The sequence below is a fragment of the Panthera tigris genome, chromosome D2, assembly GCF_018350195.1.
Source record: "Panthera tigris isolate Pti1 chromosome D2, P.tigris_Pti1_mat1.1, whole genome shotgun sequence".
Classification (NCBI taxonomy): Eukaryota; Metazoa; Chordata; class Mammalia; order Carnivora; family Felidae; genus Panthera; species Panthera tigris.
The window spans coordinates 76,695,239-76,713,396 of record NC_056670.1 but is presented as its reverse complement, the minus strand read 5'-3'; the positions used below and the strand labels follow the sequence as shown (position 1 = coordinate 76,713,396).

At 50.9% G+C, this 18,158-nt stretch overlaps 1 protein-coding gene across 10 annotated transcripts in view; it reads left to right on the top strand.

The window, feature by feature from the left end:
* The first annotated feature begins 1,751 nt into the window (after positions 1–1,751).
* Positions 1,752–18,158, top strand: part of FGFR2 (fibroblast growth factor receptor 2) — a 108,233-nt gene continuing 91,826 nt past the window's right edge. For 9 of the 10 annotated variants that reach the window (XM_042960113.1, XM_042960112.1, XM_042960111.1 and 6 more), the window contains exons 1-2: positions 1,752–2,179; positions 6,117–6,390. In XM_042960113.1, the coding sequence (XP_042816047.1) occupies positions 6,222–6,390 (169 nt within the window). In that variant the 5' untranslated portion in view covers positions 1,752–2,179; positions 6,117–6,221. Of the gene's footprint in view, positions 2,180–5,515; positions 5,547–6,116; positions 6,391–18,158 lie in introns of those variants that run through there. The other variant, XM_015538790.2, reaches the window with a different exon arrangement.

Sequence of the window (18,158 nt, the reverse complement as noted above, 5' to 3'; positions counted from 1 at the left end):
AACCCAGGTGTGAGTGGATGGCTGAGGCTCACCTGGCTGAGCTGTCAGTTAATTAAAAGGCTTTAGGACTGATCTGGGTTAAAAAGACTTGACCGAAAACATACCCAAGCCAAGGGACCGATCATTTTGCTTGAGAATCAGACCATTACCCTCGCTGTCAAATTTCCAAAATATAATTTCACAGCCATTTGCTGAAGCATTGCAGTGGAGTTGCTCGTCCTGGGTTTTAAGTAATTTACATAAAAAGTTGTCTATTGTGTATTGTGAAGCCAAATGATTTTCTCATGATGTGGCTGGCACCTTCAAAAAATTTTTTCGTGTTATTGAAGTGTGCCATGTCGGTGACCCATGAAGAACTAACTGCGTTTCTAAATGCTGGAAAAGTCGATTTTCCAGGTCAGTTTTGTACTCACTGCTCCATCTATCTTCAGGCCTCAAAAGCATTCTAAAGCACTTCTGGGTTTAATGACCTTTTCCAAGGAAAAATAATTAAGGTTTTTATCTATATTGTCTTGTACTTAAGCAGGAAAGCTTAGGAGCTGGATGAGTGAGGAGGAGAGAAAGTATATTAAAAAAATAAATTACCCCGTAGACACAGCCTAGTGAGAAAAGTAATGGAAAATATGAACTTTAACCAGTTACAGCCTGGCATTCAGTTGGCCAATCTGATTTTGCAGTATAAGAATCTAAGATTCAGAAAAAAGAATTGCTTTGCTCTAGGTCATACAGCTATTTACAGCAGAGTTGTGCCTTTAGAATCTTTCCAATTTCTTTTTATTACTCCAAATACATATTATTAAACAACCCTTTTTTTGTTGTTGCAATTTTTTTTAAATTTTTTAATGTTTATTTATTTTTGAGAGAAAGAGAGCGCGAGCGGGAGAACAGGCGAGAAAGAGAGCGCCACAGAATCCAAGGCAGGATCCAGGCTCAGGGTGGTCAGCATAGAGCCGGATGCGGGGCTCGAACTCGCGCGCGAGGAGATCATGACCCGAGCTCAAGTCGGACGCTTAACCGACTGAGCCACCCAGGCGCCCCTGCTACAGTTTTTCACTTTTTCTATGAGAGGCCAGATCCAAAGTCAGATCTGCCAATAACCAGCTGTGTGGCCCTGGACAAATTACTTAACCTCTCTCATCCTGTCTCTTTATCAGAAACTGGGATTATTACTCTGCAAGGTGGTTGCACCGATGACAAATAACCGGTTCAGTGTGCCCCGCCCGTGGTGGGGGCTCCATAAGCATCGGTTTCTTCTCTCACTGCTGTAGTTTGGCAGGACAGAAAAGTGCAATGTCCCGCAGACACTTCCAAGCTGCTCTCTCTCTCCTCCAAAAGTTTCAGCGGCGTTACATTTCTCCCCCCTGTTAACAACGTGCGGTCCCTCTAGGGGCAGGGCAGGCAGGCCGTCATTTGTTTTCAGACTTGAACCAAAAACGCAACGCGATCACCCGGCGAACCGTCGGTCTGCGTCCCCTGGGAAGGAAGGGGGCGGTGGCGCGGGTCGAGGCTGTCGCCGCACCTCCGGGTCCCGGCGGTGGCCGGGGTCTCGGGCGGCTCGCGGGCGTCGGGAGCCGCGCGGAGTCCGGGCGGCCGGGCGCGCGGCGCTGATTGGCAGAGCGGGCGCCGCCGTCCAGGAAACGGCTCGGGTTTCAGCGGGGGCGTGACCCGCCGGGAGGGGGCGGCGGCGGCGCGGGCGGCGGCGGCGGCGGAGAGCGCCGCGGAGAGCCGAGCGAGCGGGCGGGCGGCGGGTGCGGAGCGGGCGAGCGAGCGAGCGAGCGAGCGCGGCCGCCACAAAGCTCAGGGCGCCGCGGGGTCTGCGCGCGGCGTAGTCGGCCCGGCGCCGCGACTCCTTCCCGGGCTGCCGGGGCCCGGGCGCCCCGAGGCCGCCGCTTTCCTGGGCGCTCCGAGCGTTCGCGAGTCGCGAGCAAAGTTTGGTGGAGGAGACGCCGAGCCGGAGTCCTTTCTTCCTCTCGCTCCCCAAACCCGAGGGCAGCCGGCGGGCGTCATGCCCGCGCTCCTCCGCAGCCCGGGGTGCGCCTGAAGCCTCGGAGTCTTGGCGCCGGCGAGGACCCGAGGACCACTCTTGTTTGGAGTTTCCCCCCGAGCTCGTCGCTTGCTCCATCCCAACCCACGCCGGGCGCGGGGACAGACCGGCCGCCGGGCAGCGTTGCCATTCAAGGTAATCGCCGTGTCGGGTGCCTCGGGGAGCCTCGCCCGCCGGCGAAGCTGGGGCCGCGGGAGCCCGGGACGCCGGGCGCACTGTCCCCCGAGCGGAGGGCGCGGGGGCACTGGCACGGTGGAGCCTGCTCCCTGTCCTTGGCTCCCTGTCTTTGGCTGCATAGGTGATGGGGGAGCGGGATGCGGGCTGACGGCGGCCGTTCGGGAAGGTCTGCGTTTACTCCTTACCCCCCATCCAGATGCTGACATCTGCCTCTGGCACTGACACCCCCCTCCCTGTCAAACTGCGGCCGGCGCCGTCCCACCGGCCGGCGCGATCCTCCGACCCCAGAGCGGGCAGGCGAGTGGCGGGGCTGCCTCGCTGGTGGCTCGGCCCCGCAGGTCCCGGCTTCGGAGGGGCATCTTCGGGGTGGCTCATCCCGGGGTCCGGGGAGCGCCCGCCCTTGTCCCATCCAGGCCGGGCGGGGGTGGGGGGGATCCGTCCTTTCCCGGGACGGAGCCGTTGAATGGGGCCCGCGACCTTTCCGTCGGGCTGGCTGTGCTCGGGGGAGGGGGGTGGCACCTTTGAGGAGGAGGCCGCTCCGGTTCCCCGATTCAGGCACGGGCGCCCGTAGCCCGCTGCCGCCCTCGGTGCTGGAGGAAGCGCAGCGCGCCTGGGGCTAGGGGGCGAACTGGACCGACTTTTTTCTCGCTCGCCGCCTATTCAGCCGGCAGCAGCTAGGGCATGTCGAAAGCGCAAGCGAGTTCTAACTTGCGCGCTCGTTTTTTCAGCGCCGGGGCCGCGCCGGGGAGTCAGCCGAGGGCCCTGCGAGACGCTGGCTCCCACTCTCGCGGCCACAGGGCCAGCCTCGGGGGGGGGGGGGTCCCGGCCGGGGGCGCCGAGTCTCCGCCGCTCCCCTCCGAGCCCGCTCCCTCCAAACCCTCCTCCGGGCCTGCCTCCCTCTGGCCCAATTCAATAAAACCTACCCTTAAAAGCAAACCTGCTTTCACACTCGGGGCACCCATTATGTGTTTGGTGTGAAACGCTATCAACATTTAAAACCCCATTGTCCCCCGGGTCCCAAATCCCTGTAAATCTTCCACTGGCCACGACTCATTTTCATCTGAAAAGCCTGTTTAGTTTGAATAGAAAAGCAATCAGGCGCCCCTCTCCCTCTCCCTCTCCCTGGAATGTCAATTAAAATGCAGATTTTTCTGAGCTCTTTAGCGCCCCAAGAAGGGGGAGAAACTCTGGATAAATGAAAGAAGTGGCCACAATGAGCCGGGCTGCTGGTGGTTAGGAGTTCCCCAAAGCTGCTGCAAGTTCTCACTGGCTTGCAGGCGTTCACCAGGGGTGGATTGCGGTCCTGAGTCAGCCTGTATTTTTTTGAGATTTCAGAATGTTGAGCAGCCCCCGCCCAGATCTGACCCCTTGATAGCTCCCTCCCTTACTCAGCTGGGAAGACGAGGGGAGCAGCAGGGAGGCTTTGAGCTGGGAGATAGGTCGGCCCCCTGGGGGGACCTGGGCATCCCAACCTTACGTGGCCTTGTTGACTTTCCTGATGTAGGATCTCCCGGGAACAAAGCGCCCAAATGCTCGGCTTGGGTGAGCCGGCAGAGGACAGATAACCTAGGAGCTCAATTAAGGCGGGCACTGTGTTGGTTTGCCTCTTGGAGCGTGGGGGCGGGGGTTGGGAATATTCTGGTAAGTTGAGGAGGCCAGAACAAACCTGCCAGCCAGGCTCTCTTGCTTGCCACTTTGCGTGTGTTTGGGGGCAGGTTTGTGCTGAGGTGAAAATGGACCAGGGGAGCGGGTGGCCACGAAGAGCCGTCCATCACAGGGAGGGTGACAACGCCTCCCCTGCCCGGGCTGAGAAGAGAGTTCCCTTTCAAGGGGAAAAATAAACACGCCGGGGCTTTCACTGAGGCTCAGACTCCAGGAAGGATTATGGTATTGAAGGCAGGAAGCCGGGATTGTGGCCGCCAGCGGCATGCTGGGCCTGTGTTCCCAACACCGAGCCTCGGGACCTAATTATCCTGCCTAGGAGGTCCCTTCACACTTTTGTCCACTTTGGTGAGGAGTTGTGCAGACCTGCTGCCTTAGGCCTCCGCCTTCCAGAGATGTGAGCAGGGGGCAGCCTGGGGCCTGGACCCGGTAATGGCTAAAATTCAAGTTTCTGGTGCAAGCTGACCGGTATGAATGAATGGTCTGAGATTTAGCTGAGGTCACTGACCGGCTTTCTCTGCCTGGAGCAAAGGAAGCCCCCTGGGCTGGGACAGGTGGGTGAGGAGGCCAGGGAAGCAGCCTGGGGGGAAACCTACTAGGATTTAAGGTTGTTTGTGGAGTTGTGTCAGAGGCAGAAAATTCCCATGCATTCTGGAAATGCTTAGTAAATCAATGGGCATGCTTGTGTACTTTCCTCCCACATGTGTGTAGAAATAGATACGGAGTTATCTTTTGAGGCTCTTAACTTCAAGAGGAAAGAAAAGTCAGGGGGAAAAAAAAAACATCCTTCAAGCAATCTGAAAATAGAGGGTGTGCTTGCATGCACGCGCTTTTCTTGCTTTTGCTGTGAATCACACCGTTTCACATGTGCTTTCTCTGCAGCAGAGAATTTCTTTTTTCCTTCTCAGGAAATGGTGCAGCAGTCTCTTTTCCCATTTTAATCCTTAGTCAAGGCTAAAAGGAACAGTTTTTCTGATGTAGCTTTGGAGAGGCTCACGCCGTGTTGAAATTTGATGGTATAATTTGAAACCTCAAGTTGGCATACAGAAAGCCCAGGGCTTAGAGATTTTTGTGTTAAAGGTCTCCCCCCGCCAATCCTTAACATGTGGTTGGTTCATTTATAGAGTTTATGGAATCTGTGATTGTTTCAGATTTTCTCAAGTTTGTGCATTTCGGTTCTACACGTAGTGATTGAGGATAATGAACGCATTTAAAGTCATTCGGAATATTTAAGTTTGGGAAGCTCTCTTTGCCTTTGGGTCAAATGGGTGAATAGACCAGGCAGTTGAGCACCCCCCCCCCCCCCGTAACTTCTACTGTGAAGTTTCAGCCAATAGATTAGCCTATTGAAAGTCATTGTCCCAATCGCATACCATGACGGTAATTTACACGTCACCATCATCGTTCATAACACACCTGCGTTATTCCTCTGAGTTTGCGTCTGCTCTGTTCCTTCACCTGCTCTGTATGGGTTGAAGACATTTACGAGGCTGGGGGCTGCCAGTAGTCACAGCGGAAGGGGGTTCTTCAGGCTTTGAATCTTTTTCTTGGATCAGCTGCTTTGAACGTGTTGCAGTTCCGTTCATTCTTCGTAAGTGGCTGCCTGGCGAAAGATTGAAACACATTTCTGTATTGGGAAATGAATCCTGACAAGTGTAAACTGGTGAGGATTTTTGGTCGCCTTCCTGGGGTCCCTTTTATTTTGCTGGTCTCCTTTCTTCCTAAGAACTAACAGTGAGGGTGGAGCCAGCCTCTCAGCTGCAGCCCCAGAAATAAGTCTGCAAACAGACGCCTCCACGATCCAGCTGTCTGAAGCCCAGTTGGCCCAAGAGAAGTTAACAAGGCCGGTGATGCCAACCCGAGCATTGGGAACTTGCTTTTGTAGTTGCCCTTCAAACAAAGGTCACGTTGCTTCTGCTTTTTGAGGGCGGCAGGGGTGACGGTGGAGAGCAGAAGAGAGCGCACCCTGCCCTGATCTGTGTCCCGTCGCTCCGCCTCTACCTCTGTTCCTCAAAAGTGTGCTTTTTAAAGATCAGCCCACCCTGCTTCGTGGACCGGGCTGGTGGAAACACCTGGGGCTCTGAGGTGCGGACGCAAGGCATTTGCAGATCATGAAAAGGAACTGTTGGCACATATATTTGGGAAGCTGAGAAGCTGTTTTAGCCCGCTTGGGGTTTCAGCGAATTGGCATCGGGGAGGATTTCACTGACTTCGCCGAATCTCTCTCCTCTAGAGGCTGCAGCAGCTGCAGAAGCAGCAGCAGGACGAGCAGCGGCTGCGGCAGCACCTTGGCTCCTGAGCATCGCAGGCGGTCCATGCGCGCAGAGGAGGTGTGCAGATGGGAGTGACGTCCACATGCAGATATGCAAGAGCTCGGGGGACTGGCACCACCTCACCCATGGTCAGCTGGGGTCGCTTCCTCTGCCTGGTCGTGGTCACCATGGCAACCCTGGCCCTGGCCCGGCCCTCCTTCAATTTAGTGGAGGACACCACGTTAGAGCCGGAAGGTAAGTTCCTTCGTTTCACTCTCAGGGTACCCAAGTTTGTTTGGGGCGTTCGTCCGGGGGAAGTGGCACTGAGGTCAAGGCCTCTTTTAGAATCCGCTGCCCTTGCGTTGTCAGTGAGGCTCTGAGAGCCAGGAGTGGGGTCCCTGCTGCCCCCAGGCCGGAGGTTGCCAGAGAAGGTTCCTTGGTGTAACACCGCAGGCCGGATGGTAGTTTGGTGGTTTCTGGGTGTGCGCGCTTCCCTGCTCTGGGTGAGGGAGCCAGCCTGCACTTCACCTTTCTCCGGTGCCCGGCGGTGCTGCGGGAAGGGGGTGCGTGGAGGTGAAGGCCATCTATAGCCTCCTGCAGGAGCTTTCTCACCGGAGGGAGAGTCTTGCTTCTGATGTAAAGAATTGCTGTTTTCTGACAAAAGGAGCCACGAAGGGAAATTGCCAACATCTGAAATGCTGACATTTTATTTTCATTGTCTAAGGAGAAAAAGAAGCTTCTGAAGTTCAGCCCAGAGACGCTAGACATATTAGTGTTTTTTTGTTTTTTCTTTTTTTTGGCCCTTGTCGTTCATAATTCCTAAGCAGTACGTCGCAGAAACTGCAGATTGTGCTTTAGGTAGATTTGGAAGTGAAGGTACCTGGCTGTCTCCCACATCTCTGAGAACTTACAGATCGAACAGGCCATGCACTGTGTTTCAGCCTTGGAAATTTAATTTTAAAGGCACGAAGCCAGTTGGTGAACACTTCGGTGGGGCTGAATTACTTAGCGGGACAGGGTTGGAACCTCTTTCCCGGGTCCTTCTGAGACGACAGTAGCCAAGCCTCCACTTGGTGCGGCGTTGAAATCTGTCATCAGCAGGGAATATTGGGAGCTGAGTTAGTTTTCCAGTGGTAATCCGAGAATAAAACGGCAGATCCCAGCACTCATCGCCACTTAATGAACCTGTTTGCTGAGAGCCCACCTGGTGCTTGCTAAGCTTTGGGGGCGGTCGTGGTCCCGAGCGGTCTGGGGTCAGCTCAGCTGTTCTGGGAGGGCACCCCGCACCGCAGGCTGGAGAGGGACGGAGAGCCGGTCGGGATGACACGGGAAGGAGGGCTGTGTTCCTGCCAGAGATGAGAGCACCGAGGGAGGGGGCTCCCACTGAGGCCCACGCATGGGTCATAAGAGGATAAGTAAGGGCAACTGTTTTTCTAAAACGGGCCTTACTGGGAGGCAGTCGGGCATTGGCAACAGTGAGGCCGGTCGGTGCCCCGTCTCACGCAGAGGCATGGGGGCTTTGTGCAAACAGGTGCAGTGACGTCACAGGGGTTTCCACGTCTCCGGGAGGGGGGAGTCTGGTGAGAGTTTGTGTCTGCGACACTTACGGGCTCCAGCCCCGGTGATGATGGCACTGCCTCCTTGTGCTACGTGCTGTGACAGAAGCACACGTGTGATTTGCAGAGGTGATGCCTTTTTAAAGGGCTTAATGCGAGAGAAAAGGTTCCTGGTTTCTGAAAGTCATGCCTGTTCTCTGATTGTGCTGATAATTACAATAGATGTGTTTCCTAATTGCTGATTTTTCCCTGGAGTGCGTGGCTCAGCACTTGCCCACGTAGCTGAGCCGGGGGTTTCCTACCGGGCACGGCCTAGGTTAGGAAAAAACTGGCATTTTTCATTTCGACTTTCAGGGCAGCCTTATTGGGAGTTTATCGCAACATATAAAGTGTAAACGGTCCTGGAGGACCTCTTTTTATCATATTTAATTATGAAAGAAAGTTTAAAATATGCGGAAGAGGTGGGGGCGGAGAGGGGAAGACACAGTGGGCAGGGATGAAGTTCCCCCCAATGGTTCTTTGTGTAACAATTTGTATCCAACAATGAGAGCAGGTCTTTCTAACCCGGGATCTGTGGATGCACTTGGGGGCTGGGGAGGTGTTTGCGAATTCCCCCCCCAAGTTGTAGGCAATACTTTGCAAATGTCATTGTCCACATTTTTCGGGGTTCACAGCTTCCATGAGGTTTGCGTCCAGGATCGTGACAGGTTTAAATGGGAAGTGCAGAGCTGCAAAGAAGTGGCTTTGGAAAAGCATTCAACCCCCTCAACCTCAGTTTCCCTTCCTGTCATCTGACGGTTTGATAAGATGACCTTTAAGGTCTTCTTCGTTAATGCTAAATGAATGGTGATGCCCTCAGGAGCCTTCTGGCAACTCGCCTCAAAAGGTCTCCAGGAGATTTTAGGGTCCCCGGGAGCAGAGAGCAGTAGAGCACACGGCCTGGCATCTCATAAGCACCCAGGACCTGTTCTCATCCTCGTTCCTGATGAGATGGGCGCATGTGTCTGCTCTGTTCTGTGCCCATTGCCACAGTGTCAGGAAATGTGGAGGCTTTTGGAGAGAGTGGAGAAGAAAATCGCTCTCCGACGGAGAAGGCCCTTTGTGGCTCCAGGCGGTTGTGTTTGCTTTCTGTAGGGTCTGTGCTGTCCTGGTAAGTACCGCATTGGCAATCGATTTGCGTTCTTCCACTGCCAGAGTTTTGCTTTAGCGTCGGAGGTTATTAGCAAGGTAGTCTGGTTGTAGATGAAGAAGGGGTTAACAACTGGAAGCAGACTGACCGAGTGGGGACAGCTCCAGTTTAGGGCATGGTCCTGCCGACCTGGGGGGAGAGAGGGAGGATGGGTGGGTGAGTGGGTGTCTCTTGGTTCCTGTGCGTCTTCTGTGGTTCGTCTGACTATAGCTTTGATTAGCATAGGTTCAACCTTAACCTTCTGTTGCACAAGGCCTCATCTTGGAAGACTTCTTGGTTTGTTAATTTGGAGGCTCAGAGTAGACGCTGTGTATGGGGCTGGACCAGAGGAGAATGTGTCTGGGGCAAGATGTGACTAAGTTCCAGAAAGGGGCCTGTGCCCTAAGACTAGAGAATCCTTTCCAATCTTCTTGGCTCTGTACAATATTATCATATATCATCGTATCGTATCATCTATCATATATCATTTGTCTTCTGGACACTATGAAATGGTAACAGTAGGGTTGGATCTACCCAACTGATTTACGAAGAAAATAATCTCCAGGAGATTTTAGTTAATATCCCAGTTTAACAAAGAATATTTTCCGTTGGTCATTCATTGTTGTAGGGGAATGGCTGAAGGCTATAAGCTCAGTTATTGACTCAAAGGGGGTTAGTCCTCAATGCCAAGTACTGTTCTGTTGATTAATATTCTAATTATTTAAAGTATAATCAAACTTGATTATCCTGGGGAGGAGGTGACTCTTTCAAGTTTTTTCTGACGTTTTGTCACCTACTCTGGTTCATTAAGTCATTGTTGACATTAATGATATCTTTGTTTACACCAGCCCAGTAGGAGCTAAAATAAAAGGGCTTTTCCAACCCCAAACCCCTAATTACTTTCCCACCCTCTACAAAGTGTGATTCTGAAAAGCGACAACCTGAGAAGAAAGTAGTTTGCATTTTTTTTTTCCCAAACCAATTTTTTTGGCAACCTTCTAAGAGGTCGTGCTGTCCTGGACCAATGTGTGAGTTGGTCCCAAACTCAAAAGCAGAGTCAGTGAATGAAGAATGCACAAGGAAGTCAGATTTTTCCAGCATGGTTTTAGGTCCTTTGTTCCGAGTATTGTAAATGCCGTAATGTCAGCCATACGCATTTAATTGCAAGTTAAGAGAAAAAAGAATATATCCGCATACCAAGAGTGAATGATTTCAAATAATCTTCTGTTTTGTATTATCTGCATCCTTGCTCCTCAGTACGAGTGTTAATATTTAAGAGTTGACTGGAACTTGAGAGTTAGCTTAGGAACAAGGACTTATTCCCGGTCAGTTAAACGAAATGCAGGCTTATGCAGTTAAATACACAATGAAGTACACATTCTTTATTAGCATATAAAGTATTTCACAATTCATAGACAAAGAACTGGGCTAAACATTACCTCCGAGAGCAAAAATCGGGCAAGCCGAAAGACTTGGTGTTTGTATAACTCTCCATGCTCAGTCCCTCTGATCCGAATTCAGTGGGTGTGTGTTTTGCCTGTTTATTTTAACCAGTCAAAACACCGAGGACTTTCTCAGGGACAAGCCCCTCACTAGGAACCATAAGTGGTTCTTTTCAAGTCCTTCTGACCCATTTGAGGGTGAGAATTCAGATAACCAGAGCAATCCAATATGAGAGGTTTCCAGTATCAGACTTAATGAATAATTACGTGGTTATGAAATACCTAGGGTAGTGTTTAAACAGGAAGAGCCTTGTTCAATGTTCACATTCTCCAGAAAATGTATCTAGTGGCCCTTCAGCCTGCAGTCTGTTGTTCCCGTGTTTGCTTTTTCCAGGGTAATTGTTAAAAGGCTACCTCCCACCCTTCTTCATCAGGGTCTGGCTTAATTTCCCATTTCCATGGAAGCCGTCTGATTTTACTCTTTCGAGGGGAAGGGGGGACATTGGTTTTGGGGCGCCAGGTAGGCAACGCGGCTGGTGTGCCCCTCTCTACTCGCTGTCCCGATTGGATTCTTAGCACGGTGACTTGTCTGTGGGCAGGCAATTCAGAGATTATTTTCTGAAAGTTTTCCAGGCTGTCCCACCAATGATTCCGAACCAGTGGGTTTACTGCCACAGTGCAGAAATGCCTGTGATCGTTATCATTCGGGCGCCTCGAGGAATGACTCTAGCCTTAGGTTTTGAGTTCTTTTCATCCGTCTGCTGTATCCGCTTGGGGAGACTGAGCGATGGCTCTGCGTTTCCAGCTCTCCCTTCGTGGTTGCGCCTGATGTCGGTCACTGTGCCACACCTGTGCCCCACGTGCTTCTGACTTGCCTTCTTAGCGTGGTTTCTTTTAACTGATGGTGACTGTGTTCAAGGCTGTATGGGCTGAAGAGGGAACCTGATGTAGGGGCCGAACCTTCAGCCTTAGCTGAAGGGGGGCGGGTTTACTGAGCAGTGATGTTTCAGCATCATTGTATCCAAGACGAACAAACCCCTAAGAACACAGCTTTGACTTGTTAGAGGCTCTTGGGCTTGAGATTTTATTATTTAAAAAATTTTTTTTCCTCTTTTTTTAAAGTTTATTTTGAGGGAGAGAGAGAGAGCGCGAGCGCACGAGCAGGGGAGGGGCGGAGAGAGGTAGAGACAGAATCCCAACCAGGCCTCATGCCATCACTGTGGAGCCTGATGCGGGGCTCGAATTCATGAACCGTGAGATCATGACCTGAGCTGAGATTAAGAGTTGGATACTTAACTGACTGAGCTACCCAGGAACCCCAAGATTTTATTTTTTTAATTTTTATTGATTTCATTATTTAAACAAAATTAAAAAAAAATTTTTTTAATGTTTATTTACTTTTGAGACAGAGAAAGACAGTGTGAACGGGGGAGGGTCAGAGAGAGGGAGGCACAGAATCTGAAGCAGGCTCCAGGCTCCGAGCCTTCAGCACAGAGGCAGACGCGGGGCTCGAACTCACGGAGTGTGAGATCATGACCTGAGCCGAAGTTGGATGCTCAACCAACTGAGCCACCCAGGCGCCCCCCGCAAAATTTTTTTTAACATTTATTCATTTTTGAGAGACATAGAGAGAGCGCTAGTGGGGGAGGGGCAGAGAGAGGGAGGCACAGAATCCAAAGCAGGCTCCAGGCTCTGAGCTGTCAGCACAGAGCCCAATGTGGGGCTTGAACCCACAAACCCTGGGCTCATGACCTGAGCCCAAGTCAGACGCCCAACCGACTGAGCCACTCAGGCGCCCCACATTATTTTTTCTAAAGTAAGCTCTGCGTCCAGCATGAGGCTTGAACTCATGACCCTGAGATCAAAAGTCACCTGCTCTACAGACTGAGCCAGCTAAGGGCCTTGGACTTGAGATTTTAAAGCCATGCATAACTCGTGTTCCATTTTGGGGAAAATGTTTATCTTCACACAAAGCCTTAAGGCTTTCTGGCAGCCCTTGAGTCTCCACAAACTGGCCACTTCCTCCTGCTTACCCAGGTAGACCTACAGTGACCCAGCTGATTGAGCTCTGGCCTTCTCGAATTAGGGAGTGTGTAAAGAGGAGGTAGGGAAAGGAGCCTGAGGCCAGGCTCTTTAAATAAGTCTGGTTGAACAAGCTGCTGGCCATGTTACTATAATGATTGTGTGTGTTTTGGAGAGGTCGCCTTCTGTAATTAACAAAGATTACACTTGCAATCTCCGCCCCCCCGCCCCCCCCCCCCCTCCTTGCTCTGATCTATGACTATCCCTTTTTAAAAGGGCATGATAGAGGGGTGGCTGGTGGCTCGGTTGGTTAAGCCTCTGATTCTTGATTTCGGCTCAGGTCAAGATCTCACAGTGGGTGGGATCAAGCCCCACATCGGTCTCTGTGTTGAGAGCCTGGAACCTGCTTGGGATTCTCTCTCTCTCCTTCTCTCTCTGCCCCTCTCCTGCTTGTGTTCCCCTCCTCAAAGTAAATAATAAACATTTTCTTAAAAATGCCTTTTTAAAAGGGCATGATAGAAAATCCAAAATGATAGCTGCAGATGCGGTGCTTATGGGCTTCATTTATAGAATTTCAAGTTTTTACTGCTTCTGTATTCATACAGAAGGATATTTCATGATTAGGACAGACTGTGGTTGACCTTGAAGAGTGTACGTCCTGTAAAGGCTTTAGGTTTAAGTCATGCTTTAGGTTTTCAGTAATTTTGGTTTTGGGAAACTTGCACCATGATGGAGTTGTAGGACTCTGGGTGTGAACTGTTGTCATTTATTCCACTTTGGAATACGTAAGTAATTACGCCCCGTTCTGGACTTTTGCCACTTCATGTGAATATTGAGAATTTCAGATTCTTCTTGTACTGAGTCAGGGAGCTAAGCTGTGGAATATTCTTTCCTTTAACCCCTTGTCCAACTAGAGAATGGTAAATTCCATGTCCTGGATGGATGGAATGCACGTATATGGAATTTCAGGTTATGGTGAACATGTTTTATGAGGAGGTCAAAACCCAGCTTATAAGGAAAGTTCTGATATGTTCAGGAATGAGGACATGGGACATATTTATTTGTATGATTTATATATCACCTTTCCTGGAAGAGAAAGAACTCCATTCTGGGCTCTGACACTGATCAACTCTACATAAATTGTCACGGTCCTTTCCTAACTGTAGAACTCCTTCTTTGTCATTCTATGTGGTCTCTTTTTACAAATGACTGTTTACTGTTAAGGTTTTCCATACCTGATCAGTTGTAATGTTTTAAAAATATATCGACATCATAAAGGCCAGTTTTGTGTGTTGGGTGGGGAACAGGGTGGGAGGGACTATAAAATGAAAATAAAGATCTTTGTGGTGACAAATTTAGGGTTTAAACTTTTTTGGAAGCCCTCAAACTTCAGATTCTTAGTTGACAGTGAGATTGCTCTATAGGAAGGCATGTGGCTGCCTTTAAGGGTCTCCCTCCTTGTCCACCACGCTTCCTGGGTTTCCACCAAATGTGTTGCATTCTTAGCTGATAAAAGGGGGGAGGGTACCCAATTGAATCTGTATCCTAAACATTATAAATGTTTCAAACTTAAAACACATCTTGAAAAGACCAAATATCCCCTATAAAATTAACTTAAATTCTTCATCTGAATCCATAAAGATGAATAAAATACTTTTTTTAATGTTTATTTATTTTTGAGAGAGAAAGCATGAGTGGGCAAGGGGCAGAGAGAGAATGGGAGACAGGCTTTGAAGCAGGCTCTGGGCTGAGAGCAGAGAGCCTGATGTGGGGCTCAAACCCACAAACTGTGAGATCATGACCTGAGCCAGAGTTCGACGCTTAGCCCACTGAGCCACCCAGGCGCCCTGAATAAAATAAGTTTGAGTGGCATGCGATGTGCTGTCTGGGGACAAAAGCACAGAAGGAACTTGGCCTTGGGCTTAGGCAAGACAGACTTGAATCACTCCCCTATCTACTGCTGCTGTGACTTCGTATAAGGTAGATGATCACTTTGAGCCTGCCTTTCTTTATCTGAAACTGGCCAATGAGATCTATGTGAGGGGCGGGGATGTGAATATGAGGCAAATGGGTGTAGAACTCTCTCTCTCCATCCCCATCCTCACTTTCTTGTCAATGTAAAAACCGGATACAGGATTTAAAACCAAGATTTCAGGGGCACCTGGGTGGCGACTCAGTTGGTTAAGTATCCGACTCTTGATCTCAGCCCCGCTCTTGGTCTCAGGGGTGTGAGTTCAAGCCCTGCATTGGGCTCTGTGTGGGCGTGAAGGCTCCTTTTTAAAAAAGAAAAAGAAAAAGCCAGTATTTCAGGCATATTTACTAGATCTTCTGATGGGAAGCGTTTGCATTAATCAAAATAGAAAGCGTGCTGTAGGCCGTTTATCCATCCCTCCATATCGTCTTGGGCCTTTGTAAGTTTGGACTTCAGCAATGTGATCGTCTTGCTGCTTGCAGTCCAAATGGTTCAGGGTTGACCTATTTTCCCCGTAGAAAAAAAACGTGTTTGCCGCTTTGTAATAATTGTAGGACACGCTCTTCATGGAGAGCAATATATTTTGGCAAGGAACGAGTTTTCTGTTTGAGGCTTCCAAAGGATTGCCGTTAGGCCCTGTGAAGAAGGATGGAGACAGGATTGGGGGGTGGGGGGTGGGGGTGGGGTGTAGCGTGCTCTGCTTTTGTCCAGGCCACTGAGGGGAGCACCGGAGCAAGTTACTATCGTTCCTGCCAAGTTTAACTGCAGCGACTCCCCTGGGCAGCCTGCTGGGTGTTCCTACCTGGGCAGGTAGCTGGGCTTCCGGACTTTATGGAAGGGAAGGAAATTGTCAGGGGACCTACACTACTGAGGGGGAGGAGCTGAGCAATCATTTGCATGTTACACCCCTGTGGGGTCGTTTGATTGGACAAGCAGGGGTGTGAGGGGGGAGTGGTCAGTGGATGCATGCATGGGGTCATTTTTTTTAGCCCATTCCTTGAGAGGGTGAGGAGGGTGATGATAACGGTAGCTCTCATGACCATTTATTGAGTGCCTGCTGTGTGTCAGACGCAGTGCTAGGTTCCTTGACATCTAGCCTCTCTAATCTTTTCTCCCCGTTTTATTGAGATATGATAGACTCACAGCACGGCGTAAGTATAAGGTGTACGGCAGGATGATTGGACTTACGTAAATCATTTCATGATTATCGTAAGTAGTTTAAGATCTCCTACAGATGAAAAAAGAAAAAGAAAAAAGAAGATTTTTCCTTGTGATGAGAACTCTCAGGATCTATTCCCTGGAAAACTTTCACATACGCCACACGGCCATGGTGATGATAGTCATTGTGTTGTGCATTACATCCCTAGAACTATTGTTTTTTTTTTTTTTTTTTAAGTTTATTTATTTATTTATTTTGAGACACAGAGAGCGTGAGCAGGGGAGGGGCAGAGAGAGAGGGGAAGAGAGGGAGTCCCATGCAGGTGTTCATCGCGGAGCCCGATGCGGGGCTTGATTTCACCACCACGAGACTGTGACCTGAGCTGAATTCAAGAGTCGGATGCTTAACTGACTGAACCCCCCGGGTGCCCCGGCCTAGTCCTTGTTTATGTCACAACAAAAAAAAGTTTGTACTTTTTGACCACCTTCCTGCAGTTCCTCTGCCCCCATCTCTAATCTTAATCATCCAGCTGACCCCCGGGTCATTCATGTTCCCATTTTATGGACGAGACTCTTGACTGAGACCCTCGGAGATGAAATGTTTCCTCCAAGACTCCACAGCGGGCGTGGGCCCCGGCCTTGGGGTGAATTTCTTGGCATAAGGAAGGTTTATCGATTGATTCCTTTCCTTTCCCCGAGCAGGAGGGTCCTCTGTGGCATATGGTAGGGCGGCCTCGTCATTCTTTCCGAAATATGTCATTTGACTGTTAAACATGTAAGGACGCTGCTGGGTGATTCTGTCTCTTCCCCACATACCCACACCTATTTTCCTAAAGCTGTTTGAAGAAAAGTCCTGGGCAATAAAACCAGTGCAATAATTACCACTTTGTGATTCTCCGAGAATGGCCTCTGGTGATATGCAGCTGACTAGTAAGAAGCCAACCCTTTTCCTGCCGGGAGACTGGAGGGAGATGCCTTGAGGCCCAGTTAGTGACCCCCGGCTCAGTCACCCAGCAGGAGCTCAGGCAGGTAGGGCTGACTGGTCTGGTATTTGCCCATTTGCTCAGAAGCCAACTCAGTGGGAGCAGACCATCCCGTTTTTCCTTGTCCCAGATGCTTCTGGCCGGTTGCCCTGGCACTGCTAAATGTTTGCCTTTTTGCTTGTCACTTTAATAGTACGTCACACTTCTCTCCAGCGTGTCCGATTCTCAGTTGGGTCAAGGCCCACCTGCGCAGACGGTTGTTCTTGGGGCTCCTACCACCTACGGTCATGGAAACGACAAATGGCAGGGCCTCCCTGGCCCTTGACGACGCCGGGGCAAAAGTGGGGAACAAAGAGAACATCTAAGAATGGAAAGGCTGAAGCAGCAATCCCCCACGCCTCCTCTTGGCCAGGAGGGGCGTCCCAAGGGGAGGAAGAGGCTGAGCAGTAGAGCCATTTTTAAAGCAAACAAAAGTTCATTTTGGGTGGTTAAAAAAAGGTGGCTTCTGAGGGGAGCTTGCTAGACCTGGAGGTGAATTGGGCCTGGTTTAGTCCGCTGGACCTTGCACTGAACTTGCACGGTGAATGCGGAACGTCCGTCCGGGGTCGCAGGTGTTCAGAAGGGGGGCTCAGCGTTGGAGAGAAGGTGTTGAATGCTTGGCGGTTGGAAACCTGCAGCTTCCTCTCTTAGCCTTGCAGCCCTGGTGGAGGGACAACTGCCAGAGCTTGGCAGACACAGGTCATCAACCCTTTACAGACTGTGGCGTAATTTTTTAAATGTTTATTTTTGAGAGAGAGAGAGAGAGAGAGATTGAGAGAGAGAGAGAGAGAGAGAGAGAGAGAGACAGAGAACGAGGGAGACACAGAATCCGAAGCAGGCTCCAGGCTCTGAGCTGTCAGCACAGAGCCTGATGCGGGGCCCGAACTCACGAACCGTGAGATCATGACCTGAGTGGAAGTCAGATGCTTAACCGGCTGAGCCACCCAGGTGCCCCCCAGATACATTTTTTGAAACCCTACCATGTGTTGAGCTCTGTGGGGATAGAATGGCAAGCCAAAAACAGTCTCAAGTCCTATGAATGGGCGGGGGGGCCATAGATCTTTGTCAAATAACTGCCAAAACGAGGCCCTAGTTCCAATCCTGGGTGCAGGTGCTCTGAAGAAGAAGCACGGTGGGTCTCAAAGGGTTGCAGGAACCCTGAGGAAGCCGGGGTGCCGCTTGAAGGAGACTAGAGTAGTAGGCCAGGTCAGGTGGGGGACCTGTGGGCCACGGTGAGGATTTTTCTGGGTACTCGAACTATGTGACTTCCCGAGGCTGAGCTTCTCAGGGAGGTGAGCACCCACCTTGATTCTTCAGCAGACCCCCCTGCATTGGCCCCAGTCAGTCCCAGCCACATGTGCCTGCCAGCTCTTTCCCTGCCCAGTTTGGGAACCATCCAGGGCCTGGCTCCTCCCCTGTCCCCCGTCAGGTTCCACTTGTTGCCGAGAGGTGCCCGTCTTTGCAGGTAGGGCCTGTGAACAGGTGGTCAAGGGTAGCTCTCAGCCACCTCCTTGACAAGTCTCTTTTCTGCCGCTGCAGTTTCTTACCAGGTTAACATGGAGGCCGGAGGTGGTGGAAGGCAGGGGAGCCTGGGTAGTGAACTCCCATAGCGGGGCCTCAGCCGAGGACCTGGGTATTTACATAAGGCTCCCTCCTTTCCCCGGAGCAGGGTGGGGCACAGTC